Source organism: Balaenoptera physalus, assembly GCF_965194825.1.
Source record: "Balaenoptera physalus genome assembly, chromosome: 20".
Lineage (NCBI taxonomy): Eukaryota > Metazoa > Chordata > Mammalia > Artiodactyla > Balaenopteridae > Balaenoptera > Balaenoptera physalus.
In genome coordinates, this window is record NC_138901.1 from 50,587,973 (window position 1) to 50,607,765 (window position 19,793).

At 52.2% G+C, this 19,793-nt stretch overlaps 2 protein-coding genes across 6 annotated transcripts in view; one reads left to right on the forward strand and one right to left on the reverse strand.

Moving 5' to 3' along the window:
- Nucleotides 1-7,153, forward strand: part of ABR (ABR activator of RhoGEF and GTPase) — a 178,573-nt gene extending 171,420 nt beyond the window's left edge. For all 4 annotated transcript variants that reach the window (XM_082443417.1, XM_082443418.1, XM_082443419.1 and 1 more), the window contains 4 exons: nt 162-296; nt 1,360-1,465; nt 3,657-3,804; nt 4,437-7,153. In XM_082443417.1, the coding sequence (XP_082299543.1) occupies nt 162-296; nt 1,360-1,465; nt 3,657-3,804; nt 4,437-4,526 (479 nt within the window). In that variant the 3' untranslated portion in view covers nt 4,527-7,153. The remainder of the gene's footprint in view (nt 1-161; nt 297-1,359; nt 1,466-3,656; nt 3,805-4,436) is intronic.
- Nucleotides 7,154-9,054: 1,901 nt separating this feature from the next.
- Nucleotides 9,055-14,937, reverse strand: TIMM22 (translocase of inner mitochondrial membrane 22). 2 transcript variants are annotated; one of them, XM_082443629.1, is made up of 4 exons: nt 14,369-14,937; nt 11,776-11,972; nt 11,078-11,150; nt 9,055-9,659 (listed from the first exon to the last, which is right to left on the reverse strand). In XM_082443629.1, exons 1-4 carry the CDS (start codon nt 14,604-14,606, stop codon nt 9,583-9,585), a joined length of 585 nt encoding a protein of 194 aa, XP_082299755.1. In that variant the 5' UTR covers nt 14,607-14,937; the 3' UTR covers nt 9,055-9,582. The 2 variants fall into 2 exon arrangements, with proteins under 2 accessions (XP_082299755.1, XP_082299754.1); XM_082443628.1 differs by lacking the exon at nt 9,055-9,659 and adding an exon at nt 10,119-10,408 and having other exon boundaries at nt 14,369-14,668.
- Nucleotides 14,938-19,793: the final 4,856 nt, after the last annotated feature.

Below are 19,793 nucleotides of genomic sequence, written 5' to 3' on the forward strand. Positions count from 1 at the left end.
CCTGGGGAGACCAGACCGGAGACAGAGTGGGGGGGTGTCCCGGGCAAGCTGTCTCAGGATGGATATAGGGACGGAACAGGGCTACTTGCCCAGCTGAGGGCTGCGTGGGGGACGGAGGTGGCTCAGCCGGCACAGCCCCTGACCTCCCGTCTCCCCTACAGATAACAAGGACATCCTGCTGATGCTGAGTGACATGGACATCAACGCCATCGCTGGCACCCTCAAGCTGTACTTCCGGGAGCTGCCCGAGCCCCTCCTCACAGACCGACTTTACCCAGCCTTCATGGAGGGCATCGGTGAGCCTCCAGTGGGGGCCTGAGGGCTGGGCTGAGCCAGGCCTCCCTGACCAGTAAAGAGTGAGAGAGGAGATCTGTGGCTTCCCTTGCTTGTTGATCAGCCCAGTGCATGGGGCCGTGTGGCTGAGTGGCCTGGAGGGCAAGGTGTGGCCTGCTGGGGCCTCATCTGGAGGCTGGACCCTCTCTCCCCTGCCCCTTTCCCGTCTCATCCCTCTGGGCTGCCCTCTGTGCTTCCTCTTTGGACACTGACCTCCTTGCCTAGAAACCCAGGCATCCAGGGAATTCTGCCCTGAGGTGGGTGGTCAGGGGCTGGTGCCCTGGGGCCAAGAAGAAGTGAGCTGGTGTACACTTGACATGGCCTGTACCGAGCCTTCCAAAAGGAGCACTGTCTCATCTCTGACCTATGCCCAGGGTGGGGAGGAAGCTGGGAGCCCTGGCTGGCAGGGCTCCGGCCTCTACCCACCTGGGCCAAATCCTGGCCTGGGCGCATCCCTCCTGCCTTGTCTTCTCCTGGGTTGGATCACAGGAATGAGGAGCCCATGGAAGGCAGCTCACTGCTGGGCTCCGGCAGCGGAGGTGCTTGAAAAAGAACATTCAGGGAATTCCCTGGTGGTCCAGTGGTTAGGACTCCGTGCTCTCACTGCAGAGGGCCTGGTTTCAATCCCTGCTCAGGGAACTAAGATTCCACAAGCCGTGTGGTGCGGCCAAAAAAAGAGAGAGAGAACATTCATGCCATGACATCACTGTCTTAAACTCAGCCTTACAGTCCAGGTATGGGGAATGGCTCCAGCCCCAAAGGCCTCTGCAGGGAGGGGAAGAACAGTGTCTGCTGCCCACCAGCCTGCCTCCTGGCTGAGTTACAGGTTGTGGTGGGGCCTCCTGTAGGAACCTCCAGTAGCCCACCGTTGGGGAAATACCAGGCCCTTTCCTGCAGGGTCTGCTCCCCTGACCCCCTGCAGCCTGGGCTTTTCCGCAGCGTCCCGCAGCCTCCTGACCACAGGGCACCGGCTAAGGCCTCCCCGCCCCGAGCCAAGCCCCGCCCCAGCGCCTTCTCTCCCCACAGCCCTGTCAGACCCTGCTGCCAAGGAAAACTGCATGATGCACCTGCTCCGCTCCCTGCCAGACCCCAACCTCATCACCTTCCTCTTCCTGCTGGAACACTTGAAAAGGTAATGGGGAGGGGCCCAGTCCAGGGGAGGGGGCAGGGAGCCAGGGCAGGCTTCAGCTGGGGGGAGGACACATCCGCTGGGGAACCCACATCCTCCGTGCCTCCAAGTGGGTGCTGGTGTCTGCTGGGACACCATAGCAGGGTGAGAGTTTGCTCTTCAGATTCTTGTGTTCACATTCTTCTCTTTTGAGAAATACTTGGGTCCTAGTGGCAACCTCAAATACTGGCCACAGAATGCTTAGAAAGGCAGGGCTAGAGCCAAGGACTGTAGGTGGATTTTACAGTCAGTAGGTCATTCGGTCCACTTAGCATTTTTTAAACGGAGTAGGAGAGACAGCCTCGGGGTGCGCTGCGAGCAGCAAGTGTGCCTATTGTTCTGTTCAGTTACGCATGTTGCATGTGCTGGACGATCGGGTCAAACGTGTGTGTGCGTGTGTGTGTGTGTGTGCGTTTGTGGGTCACAGTCAAAAAAATCTGAGGCCCGCTGGTCTTGACCCACAGCTCATCGAACAGATAGGGAATCTGAGTCCCCAGCCCAGCAGGGACTTGCCTGGGGTTAGCAGCAGCTCTGCCCTTAGAAGCCACATCTCCCAGATCCTAAACTACAGCCCTTCCGACCTTCTCCTCTGCCCCCTCCACAGTCAGGTCAAACCAACAGCTGCTCAAGTTACGCCTGCAGCAAAGTTCATACTGGAAGCTAGCCCTGACGGTGACCTTGTCACTAACTTTTTTTTTTTTTTTTTGTCACTCACTTTTGAGTCCAGGACCGATCCCAGGTGTGAGTGGGGAGGAAAAGTCCCCAGGCGTCCTTTAAGTCCATTTGCCACCCGGGACCAGGGAGCCCCTGGTGAGGGGCCATGAGCCCTCAGGCCCAGGCTCCCAGTGGCGGCTCGGCCACCAGGCCAGGCCAGGCTCTGGAGGGCCAGAGACCTGGGAACGCCTGGGCTGCTGTCTTGTTTTTCCCATTATGAGACATTTTCCCTCTGGTTTGGCCAGGACCGAAGTCCCAACCAATTCCCAAATAGTTTGGCGAGCACTGCGGGGAGGATACACAGAGGAGGGATGGGAAGGAAAATTCATTAGGTTTTCCACCCTGGGAACCGGGCACACTCTGTTCCCACATCTGGGCCCTGGCTGGGGTGTGTGTGTGTGTGTGTGGTGAGGGGCTGGGCCAGCTGCACAGCTGCCTCCTGGCATGGCAGTGTTTTTCTGCCTGTTTCCAAAGCAGTCAGCAGGCGCATCCATGGCTCCGGCCTGGAGGGTGGAGTGGCGGTGTAGTGGGAGTGGGGCGAGGGGCGCTGTTCGGGGTGGCTGGGTCTCAGCCCCAGAAAAACTGCTTGGGACCTGGGGGAGGCACAGGGCCTCTCTGATGAGTTGGGTGGTACTGAGCCTGCTGGACACCAGCCACAGATGGCAGCCCCTGCTGTCACTCGGGAAATATCTACAGAGCATCTGGCTTATTATGCAAGAGAAGCAGAGGAAGATCCAAAGGGAGGCAGCTCTGGAGCCCCATGAGGCAGACCCTTCTGGAAAAGCTTGGGAGAACAGCCCCTGGGCTCCATCTGGGATGAGGGTTGTTCCTGCCACAGCGCAGCAGGCAGAGCCTCAGGCCTTTGCCCCCTGCCCAGCCCCGCCTGCTCGGACTCTTCCTCAGGGCCCCACTCCACGGCTGGGCTGATTGTGGGGAACGCACAGGGTGGGGAAGACCATGGGCTCTGGAGGCAAACTGCCTGGGTTCAGATCCCAGCTCTGCCACTTGCTAGCTGTGTAACCTCGGGCAAGTCACTTAACCTCTCTGTACTCTGGTTTCTTCATCTGTACAGTGGAGATGATAATATTACCTACCCAAAGGTTTGTGATGAGCATGAATTATTATAGGGAAAGTTCTTGAACCAGTGATAGTATCTCTAAGGCAAGGGAGTTGGAGTGGGTCCTTCTGGCTCTGACAGTTTACCATCAGTTCAAGGGGTGGCCCAGGAGCTGGGAATCTGTTATTGGAACGTACTGGAACATAGCTCGGAACTTGGTCCCTTGGCTGAGTCCCCTCCCTACCAAGCGGTCTCTACCCTCAGGAGAGGGAGGCAGTGACCACCTGTGGGAATCCTTCCAGGAGTGGTAACAGCCAAGGGTCTGGAGCCCCACACGGCTGCCAGAAATGACTTTTTTCTCCCCTCCCCTCCCCTCCCCGCCAGGGTTGCTGAGAAGGAGCCCGTCAACAAGATGTCCCTTCACAACCTGGCTACTGTGTTTGGCCCCACGTTACTGAGACCCTCAGAAGTGGAGAGCAAAGCACACCTCACGTCGGCTGCCGACATCTGGTCCCACGATGTCATGGCACAGGTACCTACGCGCTGCCCAGGCCTGCGGCTGCTGGAGGGGAGAGACAAGCCTCCCTGAGGGGTGGAGAGAGAACAGCTAGGACTCCTAACCCCCTCCCCTCCTGACAGCGGGGATGATGGTCTGTAGGATGTCACCAGGGAGGCAGGGCTCTGGACAGTCCTGCTGAAAAGTAGGAACCTAGACCAGGGGCCCAGAGGTTGTCTGTCTCAAGTGCTGGCTGCAATCCTGGGAGTGCCTGGGCCTCAGAAAGCAAGCCTAGGGGTATCAGAAAAATCTGGGGCCTTGTCCCCACACATGGAAGCTCTAGCATCGCTTCCAGGGTCAGGAAGCTTCCCTGGGAGCCCTACAAGACCCAGGGCAGGGTCTGGTCTGAAGCAGGGCTGCCAAGCCAAAGCCAAGCTCTGGAGCAGGTTGGAAGTCTATGACTGAGGTTGGGGAAGTGGCCCCAGGCTCCCCACCCTCTGCCCTGCAGCGCCCTCTACTGCTGCAAATGGGCAGTCACACCTGGGCTTCTGAGGAAGGGGAAGCGGGGAGCCACAGGGGCCCAGCCTGGAGACCACGTCTTCTCAGCGGGTCGGAGGAGGGCCTCCAGGGCGAGGACCCCAGCCTCAGTCTCCCTTGTCTTCCCGCAGGTCCAGGTCCTCCTCTACTACCTGCAGCACCCCCCCATTTCCTTCGCAGAACTGAAGCGGAACACACTGTACTTCTCCACCGATGTGTAGCCCGAGGTGGGAGCGTCTGGGCGGGGTGGCCCGAGCCAGCCTCTCCAGCCGGGGACCCAACCCAGACTTGAAGGACTACAATAGAGAACTCCCAAACCCAGCGCTCCAGACTCCAAGGGACACAGATTTCCAAGAACTGGAAGACGTGCATCTTTTGTGCCACCTTGTACAAAGCCAGCTGACCCAGCCCCAGCCTTGCTGCGCACCCCGGGCTCTGCCCTCTGTTCCTCTAGTTGTGTCTAATGCTCCGTGCTGTTCGGGAATTGTTTTACGTCTACTTGTCATGCAGGAAAGGTAGTGACCGACCCGGTGTGGGCACACAGACAGCCTGCTTTGTTCTTTCATTTCCTCCAACACTTTCTTTCCTCCTGAGTCCAGTCCAAGGGCTTTTATTTTGCGCTCTGTGACTGCTGCCAGCTTCTCCTCTCTTGGCCCTGCTCCCAGATCGCAGTCATCCTGGCAGCCTCCCCTCGGTCTTCCTCCGCCCTCTCCTCCCTCCCAGCCTGCCTGCATGCATGTGCAGCCTTGGTTTTTGATCCAGCGCCTCGAAAGCTCTGAGGAGGCCCTGGGCGGCGGTGGCAGTGGTGGCCCGTGCCATGCCGCTGCCTGCCGCCCCCGGCCTCTCCTTGCCCTCTGCCTGCGGAAGCGCACCTGCTTGCCTTGCCGCCTGTGCAAATGTTGGACAAGGAGACGGACTCACGCTAATCCTCGGCTTAGCACAGGCTGGAGAGCGGATTTCTGGGATTTTTCCACCTGAGAATCTCCATTTCTGGGTTTATCTGTTCTGTCTCCAGTACCAGTGAGGCATCTTTGACTGTTTCTTCTGCTTTTCAGTTCCTTTTCCGTTGGTGTTCTATTTCCTTTGAGTATAAAGACTCACAAGTGACCTGCTCTCAAGGTAGCCAGAGGGTCAGGAAAGAATTGGGGGAGGTGGGAGGGTCAGGCCGCCGAGGAAAAAGGACAGGTGGGACGTTGAGAGGAGCGCCAGGGAGCGCTGGGTGTCCTGGGCTGGGGGGAAAGAGGCTCTCGGCAGCAAGCAGTTGTGGTGGCTTTTCTCGTGGAGCTGGGCTTCTGGGAGGGCAGCTACTATGGCTGAAGCAGGTGTCTGGAAACAGGCAGGTTCTGTCCAGGAGGGCTAGACCTTCCCGGTGCCTCCCGTACCTCGTGGCACCTTTGCCTTAGGGTTTACACTTTCTCCACAGCCAAGCACTGCCAGGGGCAGCCCCCACGGCCACGTGTGCTCCAGGCCCTGGGAAAGGCAGGCACGGTCCAGCTAGCCAGCCGTCATGGTGCTGCCTTCCACCCCCGGCTTCTAGATGCAGCCTTGCGGGTGAACTCGGGGAAACTCCAGGAGCTGGGGAAGAATGAGGAGACACAGGTACCTGCCTCTCTTGGGACTGGGTTTTGCAGGGGACCCTCGTGTGGACGCTCTGCTCCAGAGTAGGGGATCAGCAGGTTCCGATCCCAACGCCGAGGCCCGCTGCTCAGCACTGGAAAGGAGTGAGAAGTACCCCCAAAGTGCAATTTCTTCCCACCTGAGCAGCGGCCGCCGGCCTCTGGCAGTTAGCCTGGGAGGGCAGGCACTCCCGGGCTGCAGAGATTGGAGCTGCAGTACACAGCTCCCTGGCTCTCCTATGTGGCGGAGACTAGATTCTAGGCCCTCAGGATTGGAGAGAAGAGCTCCCCTAGCTTGAGCTCAGGGCTGTTTTAAAGAAGGGTTTAGGGCCCTAAAGCCGTAGCACTTGCTCAGTGAGAGGAAGGGCCCTTTCTCATCTTGTTTACACCTGTTGCCCAATCATGGGCAGAACGGTACACATTCTGTGCACATCGGAGGAAAGAGATGCCTAAGAGGAGGGAAATACTGACCCCCTAGCTGCCTGCTAGCAGCTTAGCAAGGAGCCCTGCTCCCTGAGACGGGGGAGAGAAAGAAGGCCGCTTGAGTCTAAAGATCCCCAGTGTCTGATCACCCCTGGAGTCTGCTCGGCACTCGGGAGCTAGTATGTGGCACGGAAGGCTCTTGCTTCCACAGCCATTGACTGGAATGAACTGGGGGCCCAGCTAGAGCTATTTACAGCCCCAAATGGGTGCCTCCCACCTCCCCAAAACAAGGGAGGTTTGCTTCTCAGCATCAGGTAGCTACCGCAGCCCCCCAACCTCAGTTAGGCAATGAGAATGGGAGGAAGGCCGGAAGGGCTGAGAAATGCAAAAGGCTCAGAATATTTATAAATTCCACCCCCAAGAGTGGGGAGGGTCGGGTACCAGACCTGGACTGAGCTGCACCAAGGAAATAGCCCATGGGTTCTCCTACGAGACAGGGACTGTGCAGCCCAGAAGCCCCAGCCACTGTGCCCAGCAGGGCAGGCTGTGCCAACAGAGGCCCATCAGACAGGCTACAGGAATCCTGCACGCCTGTCCTTGCTGGCAACAGCTGTGGGCTGCCGGTGTTTGCTGATACAGGTAGGATGGGACACTTCATTAATATTTGACTTTAATAAGTTGGTAAGGATATATTTTTCTTTGGTCTATGTTCTGTTTCAACTTACGTAGATTATAAATTGATGTAAACCACGTGAGAGGAAAATGTTAATAAAAAAAAATGCAAAGCCCCAACATTTGCACACAACTCAGCCCTGTGGTGTGGACGTTTGTGTTCTCAGGAGTCCAGGGAAGACCACCAATCTAAATATTTAACTCTTCCAGCTGCATCCAGATGTGCTTCCAAGAATCTATTTACCTAGTGAACTCCCCCTTGAGCTTCCCTTCGGCCTGTGGGGACTGTGGCAGTTTTGGGGGGAGGTGAGCCCACGCCCTCTCCTTGCTCTTTCACAAACGCCTCCAGCTCAGTCACCAGCCAGTTCTTTTCATGAAATACAACTGCCCCACCAGGGACGTGGCCATCAGTATGCCTCAGAGAGATGGCAGGAAGTTGTCCATTCAAGTGGAGGCTTATTTTATGTAAACTTTTCTCTACATTTTCCTTGGAAGTAGGTCTTTGGGGCAGCCTTTTGTCCTAATCTGCTTGTTGGAGAGGCTGGATCCCCTAGAGGGCCCATCCTCCCTGTAAGAGAGCTAGTGGGGTTAATGTAGGCTCCCACCAGCCTAAGCCATTGGACACTGTGTTTATTCTGGAGATCAGGAACAGATGTCTCTGAAAATTGGTGTTTGGTTTATGAGCTCATACTGCCTCCTTAGCCATCTAAAACAGGAAACTATTCATCTCCTCTCTTGATTGAATAGTCAACGTGGACAATGCTTGGCTTATTGAACTGATGGCTACTGACAGCCCGGGGCTCATCTTTTTCAAGGCAGTCGTGAGGGCAGAGTTTCCTGTACTCAGTCAGTCAATGTATTTGACCCCACGCACTAGACTGGATGGTAGAAGATGCTGGGCTTCTAGCACTGTAACAGGTGCCAGGGTAGGAGTATCTACTCTTGCTCTAAGTGCTTATAGGTGACTTATTTGCGGACGGTAGAGGAAACACTCCTACATTTGTTCTCTGACCTGTGAGGATACTCCAGCCAGCCTAGCAGCAGTGAAGCCTCGTGACTGAGACTGGGACAGGCATTCTATAGAATTCCCCATAGAAGGACATGAGCCTTGTGTACTAGCTCGCTCATTCCAAAGGCAACAGCAGACGTGGCCAGAGGAAGGTGTTACCAGCTGGGTTTGACATTATCTCACACACACACTCACTCAGGATGTCTGGATGGTTCAGCTGAGTCTGAATTATGGTTAAGGGTGGGTGAGCTGGAAGACAGCAGACCAGGGGGCAGAAAGCCAAAAACAGGCAAAAAGGCAAAGGTAGAACAAAGGAGACGTTACCACTGGCTTAAGGTGGCTAGAATTACGTGTCCCCCACCAAGCTACCTGCCTGTCCTGAGTTCATCTTCACCCCACCACCAAGGCACCCGAGTAAAGCAGCACCTGTGGCAGATCCCAAGTGTAAAAAGCTGTTTCTTTGCATATGGCACAGAATTAGGCTGAGCTGCTACTGTCAGAAAAAGGCTACCAGGTCAAGTCAAAAACACGGATATGTTTAAGGGAGAAAAAAACCACTGACGCCAGAGAAACAAACACAGTGGTGGTGGACAGCTCCTCAGGGCGGTCTGATCGTAGCCAGTGGCCGCTGTGACTTAGTCACCAGGATGACCAGAGCAGGACCCTTCACACACTGTGTCCTCGAGCCGGGCCTGGTCTGGTGGTCAGAGCAGAACACCAATGTGTGGTTTAGACCGCAGGCATTCCCACTGGCCCGCCCACAGGAGGGTTGTTTTAGAAGAGGCCAGCAGGGGTTATGCGTGGAATTTCAACGCATCCTAGGACACGGCTAGGCTGGGCTTCTTTAGGGGAAGGCCCTGGCCAATGCAACAATCTCAGTGAGGATAACACTACTCTGCAGACCCTGGGAACCTAACATTCCCAAACTTCTCAGGAGTTTGCTCACGCTTTCCCTATGTATGTTCAATCTTTGGACACCTGGAACCATTTTTGGCAATTGTGGAATTTGAAAATAAAAATAAGCCAACCTTTTAAACTGTAAAATCAATACGTATATATACGTTTTTTAACAAGGATAGCAGAACACTAAACAAAATGACACAATCGGTCGGATGGCATAAATTCACTTTGCCCTGCCCCAATGTGCGAGATGGATGACGGCACGGAGGTCCAAGGTGGAACAGCTTCCCGGGTATATGTCAAGTCCCTTCCGTTCCCACGGCACCAAACAACCAGAGGGCCAACTGTGGTCAGGACTGAACCTCTGCGGAACTCAATTCCTACAGGTCAACACGCTGACTCCTGATCTGCCCGAAAGAGAGAGGCTGGCGTGGCACAGTCCCCCACAGCCTGGCTGGAGTCCAGGAGCAGAGAGCGTGGCTGCTCGGAGGTGGCAGATCGCAGCCAGGTGGTTCCCTCACAACACCAACTACGTGAGGGAAAACAAATGTCTTCAGTCTCTGAAGCAAGTGCCCCGGAATGGTAGGGCAGAAACTGCCCTACACAGAACAGCTCTGATCCTGGGCTGGCATCGTCCTTCCCCGGAGGCAATTGCTCTCATCGTAGGTAATAATCGATTGCAGCAGAGAAAGCAGCAAAACCTCCACAACCAATGACCCCAGCCTTTAAGCCAGCTGTAAAGCAAACACAAATGACATTACCTGTGGTGACAGATGCTGGGTCAGGCTGCACTCAGGAAAAGTTTGGGTACCCGCAGGTGCAAAGAAACTGGCGTACGTGTTCTAAATCATTCAACCTAGCAGAGAGCTGGAAGACTTCAGTGAAGCTGTGCACACGATCTGATCCAGTGTGCTTTTATCTAACTGTACGTTCGTTTAACTTTTCTCATTCTAAAGAATTACTATTTCCAGCCTCGTGAAAATAGCCCCTCACAGGCAGGAAACTGGTTAAGAGAACCAGCCCTTAGCATCAAGTGAAAGCATATGGCCTGTTACCCTGATTTGTTTATGGAATAAATTCCTGGGAAGGTGATCAAAGCAATCCTAGAGGGAGCTGAGCCTCTCAAAGGCCCTGACAAAGCTGAGACATGGGAAGACCAAAGGGGAAGTTACTCCATAAATCACAAATGGCTGTTTGAGGAGGAAAATCAGGTTTTAATGATAGCAAATCATCCTGCCTCTCAGAAAATGAGAAAAAAGGCTTTTTGCTTTGGGTAAGTCCGGGCACAGCAGATGGAGAGCAGCCCAGCAATGTACACTGTTAAGAACGCTAAGTCACTGACGCCCTGCACCACACTCTTGACGGACACACCAACAGGGAGAAGTGGCAGGGAACCGGTTTTTTTCTTTGTTGTTTATAGATGATAATCCAACATTTCTAGAATACCTATATTTGGCTTTCAAGGGGTAGAAATCTAAGAACCCTAAGGTGCAAAAAGACATTACCGTGATAACTTATACACAAAATTAAAATGACAGTTGTATAGTATGAAGAAAGATGTCTAACTGTCTGCAATGCATGGAACTGAAATTTCAGCAGAGCCTGCTATTTGGACAAATGGGGCCCAGCTATGCTTCTGTACTTTCCTGCATAGCAACACACACCTGTATTATTATGAGGAAGTTCTTCCCGTGTGTTCAAGATGGGGGCAGTTCTTTTTTCTAAGATAGATCTAGATCTCTCTGTGGTTCTCACCTGGGGGTGACTTTGTTCCCCAGGGGACATTTGGCAATGTCTGGAGATACTTTTACTTGTCACCACTAAAGCATGCTACTAGCATCTAGGGCGTAGAGGCCAGGGATGCTGCTACACGTCCTACCATGCACAGGACAGCGCCCCCCTCCCCCTAGCAAACATTTATCTGGTCCAAAATGTCAACAATGCCAAGGATCAGAAACCCTGATCTAGATACTAGAAGTTTCCAAAACTGAGTTAACACAGAAGCAAACGTGATTTACTTGTCAGAAGGGAAGAATATCAAGTGTCCACATATGCCTTGGGCTGTCCTTGGAATGCTCATATGTTTAGAAATGTCAACTTCAGCATGTTGTCCAAGGCCACAAAGAAAACCATCTGAGAATTGTTTACTAACCTCTAAAACCAATGGCTCCTCCAGTGATGCAGCCACTAATGACACTGTTCTTCCAATCTGATTTTCCCCGGTACTGTGGGTGGAGAAGAGCAGTTCAGAGCCAAAGAAACAAGCCAGACAAGATGATTAAGGAAAAAAAAGACGGGGTTTCTGGCTGGCTAATTTAGTCCCTCCCCAAAGGAAACCTATCTTTTTCTCTTTCAAAAGTATAGTTCCTAAAATTTGAATGTGTTCATAAATGCTTCCTGCAGGTGGTACCAGAGCGCTGAAACCAAGTGTAACATTTGACAAGTAATCAACATCTCTTCTCAGTTCCCCAGTAAGTATTCTGTTTAAAATCATTAACTGGGAATTCCCTGGCAGTCCAGTCGTGAGGACTCCATGCTTCCACTGCAGGGAGCCCAGGTTCAGTCCCTGGTTGGGGAACCAAGAGCCTGCAAGCAGCGCGGTGCGGCCAAAAAATAAATAAATAAAATAAAATCATTAACCAACTTCTAGCCTACAAAAACAAGTAAAAAATAATGCAAGCCCAAATCATAAACGCACAAAAAGTTTACATTAGGGACTATTTAATGGAAATTTAATCTAGCAAGTATTGGACATTTCTGCCCTGCTTTCTAGTAGCATTAAGAGTATTTCTCTCGAGAAGTCCTAAGATGGAAACAGGCAAGGCTTTGTCAGAAGGCAGGGACACTTACAGATTCTACCAAACACTCAGTGCAAGAAAACATGGCGCCCACGATGGCAAAATTTTTGGCGTAGGACATTCCTCTCTGCCCCATGTCTTTAAGAACTTCTTTTGCTGTAGGCGTGCGGTAAGGATCCTTAGGGTCAAAGCCCACATTGGTATCAATGCCGGCAGTGAACACCCCAAATGCACCTCCCAAGACAAATCCTAAAAACAAACAGAGATGAAGATTTCTTTGGTATGTTTTCTGGATTACTGTAATGGGGTCATACTCAAATAGCACCTTTTGGATGGCCACCAGCGAAGAGGACGCCCCCTCTTGCCTGGAAAACTCTACTTGTCTGGTTTCCACATTACAAAATCCAGGATCTATCCCGTTGGCAGCTTCTTTGACTCTTCTTGGATTTCTTCCCCCTTTCATTTTCTAACATTCCTCAAAATTCAGTCTTTAACCCTCTTTCTCTCTCTACATTCTCACATGTAAACCAGTCACCCTCAAGTTCAGGTATCAACTTTGCAAATCACTCCCTTGACGACGGTGACATCCATAATAGTCATCTGGTAAATACCATGTGCCAATTACTCTGACGCCTTATAGTCACAGCCTCATTTATTCTTCACAATAGTCCTGTGAGATAGATATTATTATCCTCTCCTTTCTGTAGCTGAAGAAACTGAGGCTCAGAGAGGTTAACTAATTTCCCTAAGGTCACAAAGCTACCAAATGGTAAACCCCACACTGCTGTCCACAGCTGACCTTCCTGAGCCTGCTGGACATTTCCACATGGACGTCCTCTTGCCACCTCAAGGTCGGTATACATTGAATGAAATCATGGGCACCTCACCTCCAGACTTTCCTGCTTATGGCTCCTTCTTTCCAGTCACTCCTGCTCCAAACTTCAGGGGCATTTCTGACTGTTTCTTTGCTTCCCCCTGTAACCCTATGTCCACAATTATCATCCTAGTCTAAGGCCTTTATCACTTCGCCCCTGGAGCACTACTAAGACTCATTCATCATTTCAACAGATATGTATTTATTAGGGTCAGGCACATGATGAACAAAGACCCAGTCCCTGTCTCACAGAGCTTCAGTCTAGCAAATTCCCTATATGGTCTCCCTAGCTACAGACTTTCCTTTCCTTCATCACACTCCACCTTGAGTCATCATGCTCATGACCACTTGTTACCCTCTAAAAAACCATCAATGGGGACTTCCCTGGTGGTCCAGTGGGTAAGACTCCACGCACCCAATGCAGGGGGCTGGGTTCGATTTCTGGTCGGGGAACTAGATCCCACATGCATGCTGCAACTAAGAGTTCGCATGCCGCAACTAAAGATCCTGCATGCCGCAACTAAGACCCAGCGCAGCCAAAATAAATACATACATACATAAACATTAAAAAAATAATTTAGGGCTTCCCTGGTGGCGCAGTGGTTGAGAATCTGCCTGCCAATGCAGGGGACACGGGTTCGAGCCCTTGTCTGGGAAGATCCCACATGCCGCGGAGCAACTAGGCCCGTGAGCCACTATTGCTCAGCCTGCGCGTCTGGAGCCTGTGCTCCGCAACAAGAGAGGCCGCGATAGTGAGAGGCCCGCGCACCGCGATGAAGAGTGGCCCCTGCTCACCGCAACTGGAGAAAGCCCTCGCACAGAAACGAAGACCCAACACAGCCATAAATAAATAAATAAATAAAATTTTAAAACATTTAAAAAAAATAATTTAAAAACCATCAATGACTGCCCTAATACCTGCAGGCAAAAAGCCCAAATCCCCCACCCCACCCCCAACTTGAAATGCTGTTTCTCCTCCTCTTTGTCTAACCCCATTCTCTCAATCCTCCAAGACACGCTCTAGTCTCACCTCCTCTTTTGGCCTTCTCCCAACCAAAAAAGATGTTTTTTTCTTTCTGCTGTACTTCACATGTGCACTCTCACTACATTCCTTTCTTAATTGCCTTTCATTCTCAATGAGACTTCAAATCACCTGCAAATGGCCACCCTCTTTACTCTGCATACAGGAGGGACACCTACATTCTCAAATCCTCAAAACGTTAAAAAAAAAAAAAAAAAAAAGCCAAGTCCAGACTTCTTTCCCCCTCTTTCCCTGCTGTCTAGTCACACTGGCCTCACTGGCTTTTCTGTTTTTCCAACCTCAAGCCACTTCCGGCCAGACCTTTGCAGGTGCTGTGCCCTATGTCTGCAGAGCTCTCCTCCAGGCTCCTTCTCAACAATTTTCTATGTATATTAAAATGTTAGCTTCATGAGAACAAGGATCTTGTTCTCACCCTGTCTTTCCACCGCCTGACACGTGATAGTTGCAAAGTAACTGTTGAAAAATGATTATTTAAAAGCGAATGAATGAAGTCAACCATCTTATAACCCCCAGGTCCCGACCCAGGATCGATTCTCTGATCCAATTTCCAGAGGCGAAAGCCAACCTCGGGGTCTAGGGAGGCGCTGCTCGAGCTCACTGAACCAGGCGGGGGTGGGTCAAGGTCGAAGCCCATGGACTCCTCGCCTCCCAGGCGCGTGGTCTTCTTGGCAGGGGACCCCTATGCCGCCCAAGCCCTAAGCCTCCCAAAGGCCCCCCTCCTCGCCTCACCTCCCAAGCAGGCCAGCGCCGCCTTGAAGGCGCAGCTTTCCATCGCCCTCTCGACCATCTTCTGCTCCTCACTCTTGGCCGGACTCGGGATCCCGCCCAGGCTCCCAGGCTCCAGGAGCCGGGGCTGACGCTTGTCACCCACCAGGTACTGCAGAAGAATGCTGTACTGCAGCGGGGCTTCGGCGGAGGCCGCCGCCCCAGGAGCGGAGCCTCCGGCACTTTGGGCCGTCTCCGCCATGACTGTGGCTGCCCAAGAAACCTGGCGTCCTTCTTCCCACAGCAGATTCCACAAGCTTCCCGTGGGGCCTTGCGCTCCCAGCCACCGTGCCGCAACGGCAGATTCGCCACACCGAGCGAGTCCGAGGAAGCAGCGGAAGCCAAGTCCGTTCGTGCACACCCGGCGGAAGAGCTATCATGTTCTCCCAAAACCTCCTGTGAACACTGAATCAGCCTTGTGCAGCAGTCCCAACGACACTGACAAAGATTTAGAGTCACCAGAAAGCACCCTCTTCGGGGTTGCAGCGCGGTGCGTATCAGGATTTGTAGTTTAACACGTACACCCCAGACATTTCCCAGGAAGCCTTGCGCGGGCACTAGCGTCTCAGCCTTCTCTCGAGCTCCTGACGCGCGGGAGGGAAGGGAGGCTGCAGCGCGCCGGGACGCCAGCAGGGGGTGCGCGCGCCCCGCCACTGCCCTTCCAGCCTAATAATTCCTAGCGTGTGTTGTGAGATGCCAATAGGGGAAGGTGCTTTGTAAATCAACGTGAAAGCGTGGTATAAATGTATGGAATAAATGTTTTATTCAATAATTAAACCGTTGAGGGGAGAGAGGAGGAGCCAAAAAATGAGTGAAGCTATTTAAAAAAAAAAAAAAAAAAGGAATTCACTGGCGGTCCAGTGGTTAGGACTCCCCACTTTCACTGCTGAGGGCCCCTGTTCGATTCCTGGTTGAGAAACTAAGCCTCCGCAAGCCTCGCAGCGTGGCCAAAAAACAAACAAACAACAATAGTGATGCTAACCAAGCTTAATATGAGACAATGATAGGCAGTGGAGGTGGCTATGGCTAGACGGAGAGCAAGGGAAGCTGAGGCTGCTACTCACGCCAGCCAGCTGTTGTCAATGGAATTAATGATGTGGGACTAGCATTGCCATGAGAAGCCGAATTTATATTATGCTGAATCAATTAAAGTGCTTACTAGCTTGCAAACTGAGGACCTGAAGGTTAACTGTGAGACAGCACCGTGTATGAACCCAGAAAATCTTTGGCAGTAGTTTCTGTGGTATAAAATAGATCCCCAACTGTTGTATTGATCCAGACTGGCAGTGTGTCTGGGTATATCAGCTAAGAGAAACATAAATGGAAACAGAAGGTAGTGAGGTAGCCAGTCAACAGAGACAGAGATACCTCCTTGGCAGCCAGAGTTCTCTGTGCCGCAGAGCAGAGCCTGTGGTTCACTCTGCTTCTTCTCCCACCAGACCACTGAAACAGCTTGTCCTAAGGTCCCTGGTGACTCCCCAGCTGTTGAGTCTAATTCAGTGCTACAGCCTCTCCAGTTTCTCCGTCTTCGGTGCAGGCACCGCTGCCTGACCTTTTCCTGTTGGTCCTCTCGGGCTTCATCCTTTATTTTCTCATGCAGCTCACTCTACCTGAGCAACTCATCCGCACTCGTAGCTTCTACTACCACCTCTAATGCAGGAGTGACTCCCAAATCTTCATCTCCAGCTTCGACCCTTCTCATCAACACAAGAACCAGACATTTCCTTTAGGCACCTCTAGCTCAACACACCCTGCCAAGCACCCATTCCTTCCAGATGAGTGAGGGGCCCAGGGCTCTGATTCATGCTGAGGTCTTAAGAGCCGAAGCTGGATCTGAGAGAAGTTGGGACAGGGCCCTAGGCAAGTCCCAGGCAAGGTGGCCTTGGAAAGCAAGGAGCGATCTAAACAATTAATCCCTGGGACTAGTTAGAGAGCAATAATTAATCCCTAAATAAAGGGTCTGCCTCAGATTTCAGGTACCAGCCAAGTCAGCATGTGGCGAGATCCACTGTAACCATGGTGAGTGAGGGAGGGAGCCTTTTATGGAACATAATGGCCCGAATCACAAATGGAGACACAGATACACTGATCTGGTATCTCTCTTCCCCCACCCATCTCCTTCCATAGGTGGAATGCGTTTCACCTGATGGAAAACTTGAACCTCTTCAAGCATATTCCGAAAATGAGAAGTGGTTTCCCATGTCTGTTTCCCTGGCCTGAATCTTTGCCAGCACCCTAGGGACTTTATCTGGCCATAGCTTCACTGAAAGTCCAGCTGCTCTCATGTTACAGGTTGTCTGTTGTGGCCGCAAGGATACAGAGGTGGGGCGATATCTCAGTGGGTCAGAAAGAATAGGAGACACTTCAGGATGAATGAGATTCACAGGCAGGGTCGTAGGAAGTCAGAACACTGTGGGTTGATGACCCATCGCTTGAAGGACTCCAGGTCAGGGCACAGATGGGGAGGTGCTGAACTGGAGGAGAGCCTGATCGTCTCTCGCCCCAGGTGCCCGGGAGAGGCTGGCTGGCCTCTAGTTCTCTCAGCATGTCAGGAGCGCAGAAGTAAAAGAAATAGCAGGAGTGGGATGGAAGGAGGAGGTCCGAGTTGAGAAGTGCAGTGTGTCCTCTGTGGATTTGCGTTGGCTGTGAATTTGGTAACAGTGAGTAGTCTGAATAGTCCCGTCGCTGGCAGGAGGTCTGGCCACATAGGTACTCTGAGTAGCCAACTGAGTCACGTGCGTGGTGGGTACTGGACAAGTGACTTTGTATTTAAAGCTTTTTTTTTTTTTAATTTACTTATTTAATTTATTTTTGGCTGTGTTGGGTCTTTGTTGCTGTGCGCGGGCTTTCTCTAGTTGCGGTGAGCGGGGGCTACTCTGTTGCGGTGAGCAGGCTTCTCATTGCAGTGGCTTCTCTTGTTGCAGAGCACGGGCTCTAGGCAGGCGGGCTTCAGTAGTTGTGGCACACGGTCTCAGTAGTTGTGGCACACAGGCTTCAGTAGCTGTTGCACGCGGGCTCACTAGTTGTGGCACGCGGGCTCTAGAGCGCAGGCTTAGTAGTTGTGGCGCACGGGCTTAGTTGCTCCGCGGCATGTGGGATCTTCCCGGACCAGGGCTTGAACCCGTGTCCCCTGCATTGACAGGTGGATTCTTAACCATTGTGCCACCAGGAAAGCCCGTGACTTTGTATTTAAAGGGCCTTGATCTATGTCCTCCAAAACCAGAGGACAGCCAGGAGCTAAGGATGGAAATAGCACAGCTGAGAAACTCATGAAGAAGATATTAATAAGAAATGGCTGGAGCTGGGCTGGAGCAGGAGCTGAAGTACCCCAAGAAAGTGACAGCATCCACCAGCATCACCAGGATGGCTTCATCTTCATGTGAGGAGTGTAGGTCAGAGAAGAAATCCAAGGATGTTTAGGAATCAAGACTTGGTACAATCCTTGCACCACCTGTCACATGTGGTCACATAAGGCAGGAGGTGAGTTTTAACATAGGGCCACCTGAAGCCTTGCACACCTGTTTGGCTAGAGTTTCTAATTAGGAAGGAATGATGGATAAGGTACCGCACCTGGTCAGAGGCTGCCCCTACCTGGGTGTACTGCCATACTGCTTTACTCTCCAGGCACAAAACCATCAGTGATCCCTTTTCCCACTCACCACCCTCCCCAAACCCAGAGCTTTCCGTGTCCTGATATTACTTTCAGAGCAGAATGAGAAAGCCTGGAGTCCTCTGGGTTGAGAAGGAACTTTTCTAGGAGGGGCACAGCAGGAGTATGGCTCTGCTGGGGCCTTGACCCAGGCAGGGCAGGTAGAGTTCTGTATTTTCGGTTATAAATAACTTTTTCAGCTAGCCACAGCTGAGTCACCGGTCACTCACAAGCTCTGTTGATCTGCAAGAAACACTGGCAGGTAGGCCTCTGAGCAGACAGCAGAATAAGAGCCAGGCATCGAATGCATTGCTCGGGCATTGGTGTGGCATAAGGACAAGAAGAGTTTGTAGGACTGAGAGCGGGACCAGGGCTCAGGATGCTGAGGCCAACCTGGGTTTTAGGGGGAAGCTTCCATCCCTCCATCCCTCCATCCCTCCCCGAGAGAAGAGACTTTGGCCCCAGGTGGGCTCTCTGAGGACTCAGGAGGCAGCACTGGTGTGAGAGTTGTCAGGAAATGCTCTGGGCCGTGAACTGGGAACATAAGGACAGAAGCCTCCAGCCCCAGCAGGAGACCTCAGAAAGCAAAGTTCAGCCTGAACCCATCAGGGGAGCAGTTAGCAAAAAAAAAAAAAAAAAAAATCAGATTTCCAAATCAGGCTCCCCAAGGTCAGGGAAGCAGATCTGAGAGGCAGAAGAGAGGGTTTATCTAAGGTGGTGTGGCTTTTATTTTGTGTACCCACAGGTGGATGCTGTTACGGGGCTACAGGGTTCGGGTGGACCTAAATTAGAACTTATTTTCCTCCTCAAACCTGCTCGTCCTGAGTTTCCCACCCAGGTGAGCAGTGCTTCCATGAGCTCCATCAGCCTGAGACTCCCTGCTTCCTGCATCCCCTACAGACCTTCTAAATATTTTTCAAATCCATCCTTCCTTTTTAGACTCATTGCTCTGGTTTGGGCTCTAGTCAATTTTCACTTAATAGACTCTTTTTTTAAAAAATAAATTTATTTTATTTATTTATTTTTGGCTACATTGGGTCTTCGTTGCTGCGTGCAGGCTTTCTCTTGTTGCGGCGAGGGGGGCTGCTCTTCATTGCGGTGCACGGGCTTCTCATTGCGGTGGCTTCTCTTGTTGCGGAGCACGGGCTCTAGGCGCGCGGGCTTCAGTAGTTGTGGCACGTGGGCTCAGTAGTTGTGGCTCGCGGGCTTTAGAGCACAGTAGTTGTGGCACGTGGGCTCAGTAGTTGTGGCTCGCGGGCTTTAGAGCACAGGCTCAGTAGTTGTGGCACACGGGCTTAGTTGCTCCACGGCATGTGGGAATCTTCTCGGACCAGGGCTTGAACCCGTGTCCCCTGCATTGGCAGGCGGATTCTAAACCACTGCACCACCGGGGGAGCCCTCACTTAACAGACTCTTAATTGGTCTGCATGCCTCCTCTCTTGCTCTTCTTCAAACCATCCACAGAATGGTCTTTCAGCACTGAAGCGTGATCATGTGCCCTGCTCAGAATTCTTCTCTGTGCCAGGATAAAGCCTAAACTTGGTGTGTTGCTTCTACAACTTGTGCCCAGGAAGACACATATGCTTCCGCCCAAGTTTAGCGCTTCCTCGAATATTTCCATTCCTGGTTGTCTGCTTTTTTTTTTTTTTAATTTGCTATTTTAACCATTTAAAAATTTTTTTCTTTTGAAAAAATTTTTGGCCATGCCGTGCCACGCCATGCGGCATGCGGGATGTTATT

Bases quoted from the DNA above. Each gene is read 5' to 3' on its own strand.
- TIMM22 (XM_082443628.1), bottom strand. From the start codon at position 14,606: ATGGCGGAGACGGCCCAAAGTGCCGGAGGCTCCGCTCCTGGGGCGGCG. The intron at 11,151-11,775 runs GTAAGTGTCCCT...CTCCACCCACAG, and splicing joins CTGAGTGTTTGGTAGAATCT to TACCGGGGAAAATCAGATTG. The intron at 10,409-11,077 runs GTTAGTAAACAA...TTTGCACCTTAG, and splicing joins AGGAGCCATTGGTTTTAGAG to GGTTCTTAGATTTCTACCCC.